The following is a 17,609-nucleotide window of genomic DNA, read 5'->3' on the forward strand; positions in this document are numbered from 1 at the left end:
AGAATAAGAGGCTCCGGGATGGACTGCAGAGAGGCAAGGCTGTCTCATGTGTGCCTCTCCTCCTCTCTCCTCGCCATTATTCTTTCAATCCAGACAGGAAAGGTACATCTGCCCTCATTCAGAAGCGATCTCTTCCCAGCTCCCTCACTGTGCGAGGGTAAATTCACGGACCTTAGGATTCTTCTGAGGCCCAGGCTGTGAGGTAGTTAAAGCCTACAAAAATGTCATCTGAGATGAGTGCTTTTGCCTGGATGCTGCCACTGCACCAAGCAGATGGACTGGTGAAGCAACAGCCCATAAGCCAACATTCCTTGAGAGCCATGGGATACAAGGTGTCTCATAATGTTAATGCCAGAAGAGTCTTAGGGATCACCTCCTGTCTGCATGTTTACCCCTGAGGGAAACTGAACTGCTCAGGGGCCTCCAGTGAGGAAATCTGGCTTCTCGTCCTGTGTTCTTCCCCCAAAGCCATAAAAGTGCAAAAAGAGATGGAGCCGAGTGGGCAGAAATGAAGACCCAGAAATGCAGGCTGAGCAAGGCAACATCCATGCTTGCTTGAGGTGGTGGTGGTGGTGGTGAATGTCTCAAAACAGCTGTAATGGGAATGTCCTGGCCCTTCTGGAGTCACTCACTTCTCCCAGCAGCTCTGCCCTTCTTCCGTCTACTCCAGCAGTAGCAGCATCTCAAGGGAAGGCTCCTGAGCCGCATCTCACCCAGGTGCAGTCTCACCGTTGCTTGTTTCTATTGCAGAAATGTGGAGCTTCAGAGTCAGTCTAAAATTAAAACAGCCTTGCAGGAAAATCAAAGAAGAGTTCTGTGCATTCTTCCTACCAGGCTCTCCTAACAGGGAAACCCATGCTTCCTCCACTTCTTCCAATATTATCAGACTGGATTAAACAAATTAGCAGATGGTTTGTCCACATAATTCCCTATCACTGGTATAGCTGTAGAGAAAGATTTAAAGTAAAACTCCCAAGCCTATTTCTATCTCTGGTCCTAGGGTCTCTAGCCCAAGAAAACTCCCCAGCAACGGGGTAGTTTTGGGTTTCTCCCAGAATCAAATTCAGCTCCACCACTTGCAGCTGTGTGATCTGGGCAGTTATCAGACTCAATGTGTCTCAGCTGTCCTCATCTGTAAAGTGTCCTCATCTATAAAATGCTGATAAGGATATGGTGTTAGGGTGGTAACTGCTAAAGTTGTTGTTATGAGACGTCGTGTATAAAGCACCTGGCATATAACAGATGCTCAACAGAGCTAGGGCTCTGAACTTTAGGCTTGGGAATGAGCTGGAAGTAGATGTGGGATTAGAAATCCAGCCAGAGATAAGAACACTCTAAGAAACTGGATAATACAAGGGAAAAACCCCAGCAAGCAATGAGAGTAGGTGTGTGGCTGGCAGCAGCACTGCTCCTACCTGGGTGCTGGTCAGTGTGCTGGTCAGTGTTATCTTCTTCCTTGAACTCCTGGATTAGCAGGCATGGAAACACATAATCTCCTAAATAGCATCCTTATTATTAAATTAGATAGTGCACACTAAAACACTTTGAAAGATATAACATGCTAGGGAAACTAAATGGCAACGCTAGATGCTTAAAGTTGCAATAAATAAAGAATTGTTAAGGTTATCTCATAAATAAGGGAAGTAGGGGATGGGAGGGTGGTACTGTGGAAAACAGGAATCTTAGCCCAGTAATTAAATCCCATAGGGACCTAAGAAAAGCCCAGCACCCAGGTCACACAGAGCCTTATACAGGAAAATAGCTCGGGATCCAAGATATTTTGAGGGATCTATGACCTTGTCCCCTTTCAGAAGTAGAAGTTCATGGATCCCTACTCCTCCCCACATAACACTCAGCTGTTCTGTCTGCTTCCGTGTGTCTTCTCAATTTCTCCTTCAATTACTAAAGGGCTGATTCTCTCCGAGTATTCTAATACATATTCCCAAGACAGTAACCGACTAGGGCAATGAGATACTCTACGTCCCCATCTAGGCAGAGTTTTTCCTGCCAGGCTAATTATTCCACCACTGAGCCCATGGGTTGGCTGCCCTTGGGCCACGTGTTAACCCCAGATCCTATCAGCAAAGGCCCAATGGGGACAGTCAGGTGAATAAAAGCACAGAACTCCTGAGAACTTTGCCCACAGCAAGATCTTTGGCCTGGAATGTTTTTCTTAGAAAAGTGTTCTGAGCATGGTGGATGATGACAGACGAGGGGAGAAGGGTGGGGGGGGGGGCGGGGGACGACCGTCAAGCCTAACATCAAACTAAAAGATTCAAAAAGTTAGAAAAATGTAGTTTTAAACCTGATGTTTCACAGATCACTTTCAAACATCTCACTCAGACCATACAGAAAACCCTGACTTACCAAAAACACTATAGTTGAAAACGCTTAGGCCAAACTTCATCAAACTAGTTGAGACGATACAGAATTTGTTGACTAGGGGAGCAGAGTACCACAAGATGGCAGCATTGTCCCTTCTGTGCTTCATCAGGTTTTAATTTTAAGATGTGCTCATCTGTTGAGCCTGCTCTAAAACTGCCCACCTCTTCCTAGAAGCCATTTTTAAGAAAACTGAACAGCCCCTAATTAATATAGAAGGTATAAAGCTACAATTGATGTAGCATCTATTTTTCTGCAGTCCCGTACACATATTATCCCTGAGCTCCGTTTATTCCCAAGATCTTGGGACTATCATTTTTTTTTTTTTTTAGTCTAATTGACTATGTAATCAGGGATGGAAGCAGTGGCTCAGGTTATCCAAGGATTACAGACTCCCAAGCCATGTTTCAATTTCAGGAACTTAATCTTTTTATTTTAATAGTCCTTATTTGGCATTTATGTAATCCAGGTTTTTATTATAGCTATTTTTAATATCTGTTTATTTCTCTTACTAGATTCAATTCAGTCTCAATCATCATGGCTAATTTTATGTAACAACTTGGCTAGACCATGGTACCTAGATATTTGGGCAAATATCAGGCAAATATCAGTCTAGATGTTGCTGTGAAGGCATTTTTTAGATGAGACTAACATTTAAATCAGCAGACTTTAAGATTACCCTCCATAATGTGAGTGGACCTCAACCAATGAATTGAAAGTCTTAAGAAAAAGAGTAAGAAAATTCCCCCTGAGAAAGAGGGAATTCTGCCTCCATACTGCCTTTGAACTCAAGCTGCAACATCAACTCTTCCCTGCGTCCCCAGTCTGCTGGCCTGCCCTGCAGATTTTGCAATTGCCAGCTCCCACGATCATATAAGCCAATTCCTTAAAATAAATATCTCTGTCTCTACCTCTATGTCTCTACGTCTCTACGTCTCTACACCTCCACCTCTACCTCTACCTCTACCTCTCTCTCTCTCTCTCTCTCTCTCTCCACACACAGACACACACAGACACACACACACACAGACACACACACACACAGACACACACACACACACACACACACACACACATTCATTCTGTTTCTCTGGAGAACCCTGATTAATAACTATAGGCCAGGCACTACTGCACCATGGAACAGAAATGACTAAGAAATATCCTCGATCTTGAGAGACATGTGAACACATAACAATACTGTAAATGCTAAGGCAAATGTATTAAGTACTATAGAACACAAGAAAAAAATTCTTTGGGAAGTGGTTTGAAAAACCATAAGGAAGAGACATTTGAGTTGCAAAGAACAAATAGGTGTCTAACAGGAAGATATTAAAGAACCAAGGATCCTAGGGGAAATCCTGTGAACAAAAACAAGCATGCACAAAGGGGCAAAATAAGCACCATCCCCACATGTGAATATGTGACTTCAAGATACCATGATATAACACCCAACATTTCTTGAGCTCTTCCTATTTTGTTACGGGCTTTTATCTGGATATCATAAAACCTCATAATAACCTTATGAAGCCAGAAACACTTATCCCACCTTTACAGTTTAGGAAACTGAAAGGTACCCAGGGTTTAAGCAAGTCCAAGGCCCTAAAAATCAAGCAGGAATATAAACCACAGCAGTCTGACTTCAGGTCCACAATCCTAACCACTATATTACGAAGGTTCTACATCCTTTAAAATTTAAAGGTTTATGATCAAAGCAGAGGCCAGGAAACTTCAGGTCTATATACATGTATGTTTTTACTTCTTAGTATTTATTCTCTTGTACTAAGTGTTCAATATACTTTTTGACTCTCTTTTCCAAAGTCCTAATAAAAGTCAAACCTGGAATAGGAGTGAGCAGCACCCAAACACGCTTATCCAAATTTGAGCACTGCAGGCCTCCTGAAGCACTTTAGGAATATACATTATTTAAACCAGAATGAACAGCAGGCTACCACCTTTTCTTCAGTTTACGATGAAGTGACAGTAGGGGGCAACCTCATCTTAAAACAGGTGGATATTATTAATTTATTATTCTTCACAAGCCTATAAGCCTCCTTTATTAAAGGTATGTAAAAGACACATCACCTTTCCCTTCTACCTCAGACTTGGCCTTTCCTTTTCTCTTTCTCTATTACCATCCCCAACCCACCCCAAATTTCACCGATCTTCTCTTTGACTGCTCTTCCTTCACGTTGTATTTCTTTGGAATTTCTGCTTTAAGTGCTTTTTAAACTAGTCATTAGAACCATCTCCCTTGACTACTCCCCTTCACTCTCTTAATGGCTATGAAAATAAACCTAGTTTCACCCAAATGTTAACCTGAAGACTAGATGGCACCTGGCCTCATACATGCAAGCAGAGCTAAAACAGTGTGAATAAGCTATCAATAGAACAAATCTTAAATATCTGATTCATCTGTACAAGCATAATATCTGAACAAATATGTAAAATAGGAACTATCTTGATCCAAAAGGAAAGCCCAGAAACTAAGTAACTTTTAAAAATATGTGCACAGTGAGGTCTGAAGGTTTAATGATTAAGAATCATTGCTTTAGGGACTTCCCTGGTGGCGCAGTGGGTAAGAATCCGTCTGCCTATGCAGGGGACACGAGTTCGAGCCCTGGTCCGGGAAGATTCCACATGCTGCAGAGCATCTGGGCCCATGCGCCACAGCTACTGAGCCTGCGCTCTAGAGCCCGGGAACCACAACTACTGAAGCCCGCGTGCCTAGAGCCTGTGCTCTGCAACGTGAGAAGCCCAAGCACCGCAACAAAGAGTAGCCCCTGCTTGCCACAACTAGAGAAAAGCCCGTGCGTAGTAACAAAGACCTAACGCAGCCAAAAATAAATAAAATAAAAATAAATTAAAAAACAAAAGTAGTAGCTATTATTCTTATTCTCAAATAGTGAAGAACTTTATGAAGTTGGGTTATTGGTAGAATCTTTTCGTAACACTTTCAATCACCTTTCCGAAAAGGATTTCATGAGCCGACCAGTCATTTTGTGACACAACCTACAGAGAACATTAAGAGGAAGATGACAGGAGAGGAAAGCAAAGGAAAGGAATGTCTGAAATAAAGTACATAAAGGGAAGTGTACAGTGCTGTGTGCACACCAGTGCTTGATAAATGATACTGGATAATTCATAGACCTTTCTTTTCTTTATTAAATGTGTAAAAAGGAGTCCTCATTTTACAAGCTCAAAATCAGACAAGTATATGAGGGTATATAATTGGCATATTTATAAACTGTATCCACCCAAAAATTCACTGCGGACACAATCCATACTACATTCAACGTCTGCATATTTACATGATACCTCCTACAAAGTAAATACAAAATTAACTCCCATCACTTTAGTTCAGTACATATATGATATAGTTTCAAAACAAAGGCAATTTTTTTCAACTAAAACACCACAGGCAATTTTTTTCAACTCAAGTACCAATTCATAATTTTGTGCAAAAATACAGCAAGACTAATTATAAGGGTTCTCTTCAGTTTTAGTCAGTAAGATATGTTTGTATGCTACTGAGATACAGCTAAAGTTTTAGATTTTAATTACCAAAGTAACAGTACTTCTGATTTACAATTGACCTAAAAATAGTGGATCCTAATATATATTCTTGACATTTTAAAAAAATCTTCAAAATGTAAGTAATACATTTCTAAAAGTACATGTGCCTTGCCATTCATTCAATAAACATGATTTATTTAAATATAGGTCACAAAAGTTCAATTAACCAGAATTCTATACCTATTTCCGGCCTGCTATTTATTTCAGTCTTAAATCTGACTTTATATCAAAAGCAGCAGTTTAAGAATTTATTTAATAAGATTAATCCCAAGAGTTACTGGGTAGCTTTCAAACTATTTCACTCCTTATAAATATAAATCACTAGAAAGTCTAGACCAGTGGTTCCTTGCATTGGACTTATCTGGGGGGCTCTTTAAAATGTGCATGGGCCCTACCTAAGAACTAATGAGTAAAAATCTTCAAGAGTATATTTTTTTAAAGTTTCCAGGTGCTAATATGCAGCCCAGTGTGGAAACCTCTGACTAGACCAGCGGTTCTCAACTTATAAGGTACATCAGAATCACTTGAGGAAATTTTTTAAAAAGGAAAAAAAGAGAAGAACAAACAGATCTGCTTCAATAGATTGAGAGTGGTGTCCAGGAACCAGCATTTTAAACAATCATTGCAGTTGGCCACCACAAATCACTCTAAGAAACAATGCACAGCCTTTGTCAGGTTATCAATGAGTACATTCAGCAGTTTAGGTGACACTGTCCTGCCAGTGCTAATGATCCTGCCCTAGGAGTTTTAGCCAGTGTTTGAGGGCAACACATAGCCTTTAAAAATAAAATATATTTATACTCTTAAACATAAGGTCAAAACCAAGAGAATTGTGAGATAATAATTCACTCACTACAGAAGGGAAAGGTTTTCAAACAAATTTTTTAAACCTTTAAACAGACCAGTTCTTAGCACTCAACGTAAATCTAATGCCTTCTCCATCGTTGGTTAGCCTGATATGTGATCAGAGGTAGTGAGTGATTCCAGCTTACCAAATGTAACGTAGATTATAAAAGATACACATTCTAATCATAATCTGTAATCTAATCTGTACAGTCTCTATGTAAGAGATTGGACATCATGGATATTAAGTAATACTAAAACAGTGAATAATACACTCTCAATTTAAAACAATGAAACTTCATAATATTTCCCTCACATAATAAATTTCTACATGTAATATTGGGGGAGGGGGATCTAGAAAACACTAAAGGTATCATGCTGCCTCTTTTGTGAAGAAGCTATTTACTAATTTTCCACCATTCTTGTCATTATCTATAAAATGGGTAGTTGGTATGTATCATTCTACCTTAAGAATTTTTTTTAAAAGCACAGAAAAAGTAACCACATGTTAAGACCACACAGCAAATCAGAGGATAGCTAGGACTAGCAGTAAGACTTTCCACTTGGAAAGCCGGGTTCATTATCTTATCAGCTTGACAATTGTATCTCACAGTGTGTGATGACTGTTACTAAGAATTATAAACATTTAAACACATTTGAGTGTGTGAAAGCTACATCACCCCCGCCAAACTTTAGGAATAGATATAATCTACTTTGAACCCAGAAGCAGCATAAGGAAAAAACAGCAACAACAAAGCTAGGAAGCAGATATAGTATATGGTTAGTGGAATCTACACGGCATCTTGCTCACCTATCCTATGTCTAAGATGCTACTATTTCCTGTGTACACACTTTTCTATCATGTTCTTCACAAAGGCTTATACCACCTCTTTTCCAGTGGCATATGAGATTAAACAGCTGGCAATTCTTCTCAACCAAACAATGAAAAGGCAACTGCCAAAACCCAGCGCTGTATTGCCAGAAAGGCAATTCATTTCATAAAATGAGAAACTGAAACTTTTAAATCCACACTTATTAAGAAGCTAAACAATTCATACTAATTTTTAACCACTTATAGTCTAGACTATTAAACCATTTTCCAGTTTATAAGTGACTTAAGGCCAAAATAATGAATATTAAAAAGCAAAACAAAGTTGAAAAATTACATATAAAATATCCAAACCAAGTGATATTATGTCTTCTACTTAGGAAAAAAAGCTTCTTGAATGGCTGAAATGAAGATAGAGAGACAGCACTCATGGGAAAAGGATTTCAAAACATAACACAATGGTATAAGGCACTACCTTAACTTCAGTCTACACTGGGTCACCTTAAATCCAGAACATGAACAGGGGAAGGAAGGACACAAACATCCAACTTCTCACATCCTTTTAGCTGGTTTGGCAGTTAACTGCTTTTCTCTTTCAAATTCCTTCTCCCGTTGCTGCTCCCTTTCCAACTCTTCTTTTTGCCTCTTCTGCTGCAGTTTAAGTGCTCTTTTCTAAGTCAAAAAAATTTAAAAACCAAGAGAGCAAAAGGCTTATAGGTTATGGCCTAATTTAAAAGTAGTAGTGGTTTTAGAGAACAAACTAGTGGTTTACGGGGGAGTACAATATAGGGGTGGGGGAGTGGGAGGTTCAAACTACTGGGTGTAAGACAGACTCAAGGATGTATTATTGTACAACATGGGGAATATAGCCAATATTTTGTAATAACTGTAACTGGAAAGTAACCTTTAAATATTAAATTAAAAATAAAAAATTTTAAGTAATAGTGCTTTGATTTAAGGTAATCAATAAATAATAATAAATTTCATGTTTAACTTTTAAATTCGTTCAGGGTAACTTTTTTTTATTGAAGTATAGTTGCTGTATAGTATAAGTTACAGGTGGACAATACAGTGATTCACAATTTTTAAATGTTCTGGGAAATTTAAGGTCTCCTTGATAAAAAAGTTTTGTTACTCAAAACTCTTATTATTAAATGAGAAATACAGTGACATATTCAGAGAATGTGAGCCCACCAGCCCAGCTATTAGTAGAAAAGCCCAGAGTGGGGTTAATAAGAATGTGTTTTAAAAGAAAACAATGTACCATGAATTAAGTACCCTATTGTATATGAATATATAAGAAGTCAGAAAATGAATACTGAAGAAAAACAGACAATTAAACCTCTACTTCTATAAAGACTGTGAAAGAATTTTCAACTCACTTTTAACTTTGATGTCTTTTCATGAAGCATCAGCATCTCCTTTCTTATATTCACCAACTTGGCATGATAGTGTTTAGCTTCAGTGAACTTAAGATGGAAAAGTAAATTTAAAAGTCAATTTAAAACAGACTGAAATATCAAAATGGATAAATAAATCAATACCTAAATTACAGTTCATTCTGCCTAAATTTGTCAAAATATTTGAAGATCTAATTATCTCCATATTTTAATTCCAAGATTCAAATTTAATTTAAACCACTAGTAGGCTTTTGAGAATACTTGATTCAGTTCAGATTGATTAAAAGTTACTAAACATAAAATAGACATTTATATTCTGTACAGATAACATTTTGCCTTAAAAACATGCAATATAATTGGGAGATTGGGACTGACATATATACACTGATATGTATAAAACAGATAACTAATAAGAACCTGCTGTATAAAAAAATAAATAAAATAAAATTCAAAAAAAAACCACGCAATATAATTCTAAAATTTTAGTAAGACTATCCAACAATGCTATCAGTTTCATTTAAGAAAAGTAAAACACTCTCTACTGCCTTTACAAGGGAGAGACTGAGCCAGGGTACACAGGACAGTTTAAGTGAAGTGTCTGCCCATCAGGAAAAACCAAGCTGTGGCCAGAGAGCCCTGAGAAGGCTGTGGACAAGTCTGATCATATTCTTTGGGCTTCTGAAGTCAGACCAAGGAGAACAATCTCTGTAAGGACACTTTTCTTCCCAAGGAGTGATAAGTATAGACTTTCCATCTCAGCCAGAGATGGGAGAGAAGGAAAAAGAAACACCTCATTCTTAGGAAGGAAGGTAACAGAAAGAGAAGATCAGGTAAAAAAAAAAGGAAAGAAGTGCCAGTAGAGAGATTAGCAGCCTTAATGTAGCTATAAGTAAAGTCAGAGTCTGATGAGCTCTAGAGCTTACAGACCCTCTTTCTCTCTCTCTGGGCTTCTATTTTTCAGTTCCTGAATAACAATCAAAACCACTCTTGGGTGACTTCCCTGGTGGCACAGTGGTTAAGAATCCGCCTGACAATGCAGGGGACATGGGTTCGAGCCCTGGTCCGGGAAGATCCCACATGCCGTGGAGCAACTAAGCCCATGCGCCACAACTATTGAGTTTGTGCTCTAGAGCCCGCAAGCCAAAACTACTGAGCCTGAGTGCTGCAACTAGTGAAGCCCGTGCGCCTAGAGCCCATGCTCTGCAACAAGAGGAGCCACCGCAATGAAGAGTAGCCCCCGCAATGAAGAGTAGCCCCGGCTTGCCGCAACTAGAGAAAGCCCACGCACAGGAACAAAGACCCAACACAGCCAAAAATAAAATTAAAAAAACAAAAAACAACAATAAAAAAAAACACCACTCATGAGCTGAGAGAAGGAAAAAGAGCAAGACTTAGTTTCTGCGACTTAGTTTCTGCCCTTTCAGATGGAAGCGTCAGTATTACATATGCTTGGTTCATTCATTCAACAAATATGTAGCTCTGCTGCAACATGAACTCAATGGAGAAGACAAAGACCACCTCCTTCACAAATCAAGAACTACTGAGTAGAAGACTTTGTATTTACTACCACAGGCCTCTGCCTAATACTACAGAAGGTGGACTTGGTTTCTGATTGTTATAAAAGGAAAACATTAATAAGCCACATTTTTCCAATGAAAAGTCCATTCTTTGACGTATATATGAAAGTCCACAAAATCATGCAAACTAAGCTATTTCTAATGTTCCGGGTAAAGAGAAAGGTAGCCACAAGTTCCTTACTTCTGTTAATTCTCCATTTCCTAAAATAAAGAGTATTAGTTCCTCTCATCAAAAAGCTATAAAGTTTCTGATGAAATTCAACTACTGTCACTTAAATTGAAAGATATAAAGGGGATGTAAAGGACCCTCAAACAGTCTATTTCAGTGTTAATTTGTTATGACATTATGAAAATGTCATACAATTAAATAAATACTAATTTTAAAAACCATGTACTTGATAAAGAAAGATGTGCTTTCCTTAAGGGGAAAAATAGTACCTCCAAAGTTCCTTACTTTTACTTCTCTTTTATTAGTCTTTAATTATGAGCAGATCTATTCCAGACTTTCATATATAAGTTCAATTTCCTATCACAAGTTCAACATTTGAAAGCTAATAATTCAAGACAATAGAAGGTCTAATAAAGTAAATCAAGGTTTCCTGTTAAACAACAAATTCTAAACTTTAAAAATTAGAGGAAAACATACGTAAGTATTTCAAACATACATAAGTACAAAGTTGGGAGGATAAACCTAGCTATTTCTAAAATAAGATGTCATTAAGCTATGTCAACTAAATCATACTTACCAAAGCATTAATATCCAACATAGAATGACATTCTTTAAATTTTGAAATCTCTTGTTCCAGTGTGTCTAATAATACAACTTGGTTCTGTCTGAAACAAAAGCACACAGCCAAAATAAACTTTACATACTTTAAGTGATGGTTCATTAAAAGCAACCACATTCATCTTGGTTAATGTTAAAAGTAGAAATTAAGTTGGAAATTTATTGACTCTCCAAGGCTTATTTAGTTTATCATAATCTTTTTCAAAATAATATTCCAAAGCCAAAATAATATTCCAATATTCTGATAATTAAATACGTCTTTTATTCTTGCCTCAATTTCAGATTTGAATAACATCAAACCATTTAAAATTATTTTATTACTTATTCCTAACAACTCTCTGTATTATCCCCCAAAAAGTTTTTTTTATACTATCTTGCCCAAGAAACTTGATGTTTTATATATATTAAAATTGTAACATCATCATAAAGGAAGAGGAGCAGTGACTTTTTAGATTAGAGTTGCAAACAAATGCAGTATCAAGGGATAATAATCAGTTGGTGTGATCTTGGAAATTTAGTTTCTCTGGACCTAAATTTCATTTACAAAGTAAGAAGGTCAGACCAAGTAATTTCTAAGACTCCTCAATAAAATCTGATTCAAAACTTGCTATTGAGGAAGAGAAGCCAACTTCTCTGATATTCTTCTCCAGATCAACCAATGCTAGGATCACAGGAATAAGTGACACTGCGGGGGGGGGGGGGTCACTTAATTAAATATTTTAAAGAATACTACAGACAAAGAAAAATATGACATGATGTGCTTGCAGAAGTATGCTAAACAGAGAACAACAATGAAAAAAAGAAATAGCAATGAAGAGACTGAAGGGCAGTTAAAACATCCCCACCATCTAGCACTGAGTATGGCATATCCTACAGGTCATAAGTGTCCCTTCAGCTCTGACTGGAGACCACAGAAGGTGAAACCAGAATGGATGAGAGGAGAACCCAGCAAGCCAATGATCCAAGACAAGCAGGACAGCAAAAACAAACTGTTACAACTGGAAAACAATAAAAAATAAACAAAACCAAAAGTTGGTTCTTCCAAAATATTGATAAAACTGATAAACTTCTAGCTAGACTAACAAAGAAAAAGAGAGAGGAGATACAAACTACTAACATAATTTATGGAAGAGGGGTCATCACTACTTATCCCATGGACATTAAAAGGATAATAAAGGAATACTACAGGTAGCTCTATGCTCACCAATTTGATAACTTAGATGGAAATGACTAACTCCTTGAAAGACACAAACTACCAAAACTCACACAAGGAGAAACAGATAATCTAAGTAGGCCTATATCTATAAGTAGTAACCTTCCAGAAATCAAAGTACCAGGAACAGATGGCTTCATGACGATTTCTATCAAACATTTAAGGAAGAAATTATACCAATTCTCCACAATCTCTTTCAGAAAACAGAAGTAAAGGGAGTACTTCCTAATTCATTCTATGAGGCCAGCATTATCCTAAAATCAAAACCAGATAAAGACATTATAAGAGGGACTTCCCTGGTGGCACAGTGGTTAAGAATCCACCTGCCAATGCATGGGACACGGGTTTGAGCTCTTGTCCGGGAAGATCCCACATGCCATGGAGCAACTGGGCCCATGCGCCACAACTACTGAGCCTGCGCTCTAGAGCCCACGAGCCACAACTACTGAAGCCTGCGCACCTAGAACCCATGCTCCACAACAAAGAAAAGCCACCACAAGGAGAAGCCCACACACCACAACAAAGAGCAGCCCCTGCTCACTGCAAGGAGAGAAAGCCCGTGAGCATCAACGAAGACCCAACGCAGCCAAAAATAAATAAATAAATTTATTATTTTTTTTAAAAAAAGACATTACAAGAAGGAAAACTATAGATCATTATCTTTCAAGAACATAGATGCAAAACTCCTCAATATCAACAAATCAAATCCAACAATGTATAAAAAGAATTATACACCACAACCAAGTGGGATTTACTCCAAGTATGCAAAGCTGGTTCAACGTTTGAAAATCAATCAATGTAACCCACATCAACTGGTTAAAGAAGAAAAATCATATGGTCTTATCAGCGGATGAAGAAAAAGCATTTGACGAAGTCCAACACCATTCATGATTAAAAACACTCTAATCAAACTAGGAGGAGAGAGGAACTTCCCCAACTTGATAAAGAATATCTTTAAAAAAACCCATACAGCTAATATTGCACTTGTGGTAAGAAACTAGATGCTTTCCTCCTAAAGATCTGGAGCAAGGAAAGGATGTCCACTCTTACTACTCCTATTCAACATTTTACTGGAAGTCCTAGCTAATGCAATAAGACAAAAAAAGGAAATAAAAGGTATACAGATTAGAAAGGAAGAAATAAAATTGTCTTTGTTCACAGATAACATGATTGCCTATGTGGAAAATCCCAAAGAATCAACAACAAAAACCCAGGAACGAATATGTGAATATAACAAAGTTTCAGGATACAAGGTTAATATACAAAAGTCAGTTGCTTTCCTATATACCAGCAATGAACAATCAGAATTTTAAAAAATACCATTTACAATAACCCGTCAGATGAAATAATCTGGTATAAACCTAACAAAATATGTATAGGATCTATATGCAAAAACTATTAAACTCTAATGAAAGAAATGAGAGATATCTAAGTAATGAAGAGATATTCCGAGTACATGGAATAAAAAACTCAATAGTGCTAAGATATCAATTCTTTCCAACTTGATCTATAGGTTCAATACAATCTCAATTTAAATCCCAGAAAGTTATTTTGTAGATATCAACAAACTGACTCTAAAATTCACATGGAAAGGCAAAGACCTATAATAACTAAGACACACTGAAGAAGAACAAAGTTGGAAGACGTACATTACCAAATTTCAAGACTTACAGAAACTACAGAAATCAAGACAGCAGGATATTGGTGAAAGAACAGATACACTGATCAATGAGACAGTGTAGAAAGCTCTTTACTAGACCCATATATTTCTCTTTGTTCTTTCTCTGAAGTTTGCTTATCTTTCCTTAACACTCAAGAAGTTTAGTAACTGCTTATTCATCATATTCAACTGTTATAAACAGTAGCTGATTTTACTATCATCATCATCATCACTGTCTAGACGCCTAGGAAGATAAATGGGGTTATTGAAACACTAAATTTTAGCCAATGTCCTCATCAATTAAACTTTCCAATTAAACCTTGATTCCTAACTTCCTCTAAATAAAGTGTTACCAGATATGTTTTGTTTGCAGAGTTTCTTACCTTCCTTCAGTCTATCATATATCATCCAAACTCACCCACAAAATCTTTGACTTTTCTGCCACAAGGATTGGCTGGTGTTAAAATACAAGATATACCACACACTGGGGAATAAAAATAATCTTACTTGGAACTAGCAGAAAACTAAGAATGTTACCAGCTTCCGTAACTACAGTAGGGTACTACATGTAGTAGAACACAGTACCACTTTTATATTCATTTATCATCTTCAAACCCAAGGATTATAACATTAGTTACTAATATTTAAAAAACGGACATAGTTGTTGATTATTCCTCTCCTTTTGCCCTAATAAAGGCCTCTGAGAACAGTTTTCAAAGAGTAAGTCTTAGAGCAGCAGTGGTTCATAGCCAGTTTAAAGGTGACCACCACAAAAAAGAAATAATAGGCCAGCTTGGGCAATCCAGAGAGGTCCTGACCCAAGAGGAAGAAGAAGCTCAGGCTGCTGTTTCTGGGTGACAGCTGATAAAATCCGAGTGTATATTTTTGCATATTGATTACACTTTATGGATTCCATTCTTCCTTATCCTGTTCCTCTCTTATTCTCCAATCCTTTATTTAGCTAGTAGAGTTATAAACTAAGAATGAAATGGGTCATCTCCAAAAAAGATAATTAGGGATTTCTGGCAACTCATGTGAACCAGCAATTGAAAACAACTGTGACTCTTACAGAGGCAATTTTGCAGCTCTACTCAGAAACAGGTGTATACCCATTTGCAACATCCCCAAGAGGCGATTCTTTCCTAAAATAGTGGAGAGACATCAAAACTAATCAAAGAGTCTAGATAAGATTTAGGGGTACTTCTCAGAAGAGACCAAACACTCTAGGAGCATTCACTTCACCTTTTACATTTAGATTACTGTGTAATCTAAATTACATGTATACTATGTAATTTAGATTACTCCACTCCCATTTGCTAACACAAAAGACACAGAAATACTCCATTGTATTAAATGTTACAAAATATTATCCCTAATACAGTATATACTTTACTTATACAGTAAATTATGACTATGCCAGAGAAAAAATGAGTGCATCTATGTTTTTTTTTTTCAGCTCACGTGAGTTCCTGGAGAGCTTGTTTTGATCTCTGCAGATCTGGCAAGTAGTGAGAAAGCAAGCCTTCTGCCAGTTGCTCCACAGCTTTGTCTTCTATGGTCAAGTCCTCTATTAACCCTTCATCTGGAGAAGTGTCACTTAAACCTGTCCCCAAGCAAAAAATCAAATTTAGGAAGCTTTTAAACTGACATGGGGTAAGAAAGTAGCAGGGAGGAAGGAAAGGAGGCTGGCAGTGGAGTTCAGAGCACACACACAGGATACTATAGGTATCCTTTTTTTTTTTTTTAACTTTTACTTCCTGAGCATCCTCTAAAAATCAAGTTATGAGCACTCAAAAAATATTTTAAAGCTACTAGTACAAGGTAAAGTCTAGCTGAAAAGAACGTTAACACACGCAAAATTCCATATGTGTATGTATTTTTCAGGGAAGGAGATTTAGAGTTTTCGATGAATTATTAAAGGAGTCTGAGGCTTAAAAGGAAGGAACAGTTACTGAATGGAAGCAAGAAATTCTTCTTTCCAAAAGCTTGCAGAATTTTTTTTAAATTAATTTATTTATTTTGCGGTATGTTAAGTCTTTGTTGCTGTGCGTGGGCTTTATTTAGTTGCGGTAAATGGGGGCTACTCTTCATTGTGTTGCACAGGCCTCTCACTACGGTGGCCTCTCCCGCTGCAGAGCACGGGATCCAGGCTCACGGGCTTCAGTCATTGTGGCTCGTAGGCTCCAGAGTGCAGGCTCAGTAGCTGTGGCGCAGGGGCCTAGTTGCTCCGCAGCATGTGGGATCTTCCCGGACCAGGGCTCAAACCCGTGTCCCCTGCATTGTCAGGCAGACTTGTAACCACTGCAGCACCAGGGAAGCCCCTAGAGATTATATATTTTTTAAATGCAGGGACTTCCCTGGCAGTCCAGTGGTTAAGACTTCACCTTCCAGTGCAGGAGGTGCAGGTTTGATCCCCGGTCAAGGAGCTAAGATCCCACATGCCTCCCGGCCAAAAAAACCAAAAGGTAAAACAGAAGCAATATTGTAATAAATTCAATACAGACTTTAAAAAAATGGTCCACATTAAAAAAAAAACTTAAAATTTTTTTAAATAAATGCAATACCTAAAAATATTTTTTTTCAATTCTATGGAAGTAATGAGTCAACATTTATTTTGCATAGAGCTTGATAGTTACATGTAAAGGGAGGGTTGTTTTGTCATTTGTTAGCAGGAAAGAAATTTTCTAAGAATTTCTCCTCTCTTGAAATTCAGAACCTTAATTTACCATAGAAAATAGTGTATAATAATTGTCTTCTGTGTAAATTTAGATTTGATGCCAGGAACTATTTTATTCCTACCTTTCCTTTGAATAATAACAGTGTAAGCATTGTACCAGGCATTCAAAAATGTCTAACATGAATACCCATCTATCACTACTCCTACCGAGAAAAGTACAAAACAATTTCTAAACAGGGTTCAATGAATGATTTGTAAGATTTTAGAATCACTGGTTTAGAATTAAAAACAAAAAAAGTGAAATGGCCACATTACTAAAATGGTACTCCAAAAGCATTTTTAAACTAATATTAAACTCTGAAACACCTCTTTAATCATAATCTGGTAATAATCCATAACATCAAATTAGATCATTATACAAAATACGTTCATCACAATACATTGCTTATAGCTCATTTCCAAGTATAGTTTTTACCACAGATTTAAATTTTGGCAAGATTGAGGAAAACAACATGCTGTCATATTCAAAATTAGCTTTTAGAGATCAAAATAAATTAGCATGGTTTTTATTTGGATCCTGAGAAACATATGAACAAACTTTGGAATTCTCTAGATTGCAAGGCAATATTCAAACAAGTAAGAGCTAACTAGAAACTGAAGCACTCCAC

General features: G+C 37.4%; 1 protein-coding gene across 6 annotated transcripts in view; it reads right to left on the reverse strand.

Moving 5' to 3' along the window:
- Positions 1 to 5,526: 5,526 nt before the first annotated feature.
- BLOC1S6 (biogenesis of lysosomal organelles complex 1 subunit 6) overlaps positions 5,527 to 17,609 on the reverse strand; it is a 53,103-nt gene continuing 41,020 nt past the window's right edge. For all 6 annotated transcript variants that reach the window (XM_060294321.1, XM_060294320.1, XM_060294317.1 and 3 more), the window contains 4 exons: positions 15,726 to 15,867; positions 11,351 to 11,438; positions 9,010 to 9,096; positions 5,527 to 8,299 (listed from right to left, as the gene is read on the reverse strand). In XM_060294321.1, the coding sequence (XP_060150304.1) occupies positions 8,180 to 8,299; positions 9,010 to 9,096; positions 11,351 to 11,438; positions 15,726 to 15,867 (437 nt within the window). In that variant the 3' untranslated portion in view covers positions 5,527 to 8,179. The remainder of the gene's footprint in view (positions 8,300 to 9,009; positions 9,097 to 11,350; positions 11,439 to 15,725; positions 15,868 to 17,609) is intronic.

Source organism: Globicephala melas, chromosome 2 (assembly GCF_963455315.2).
Source record: "Globicephala melas chromosome 2, mGloMel1.2, whole genome shotgun sequence".
Taxonomy (NCBI): Eukaryota; Metazoa; Chordata; class Mammalia; order Artiodactyla; family Delphinidae; genus Globicephala; species Globicephala melas.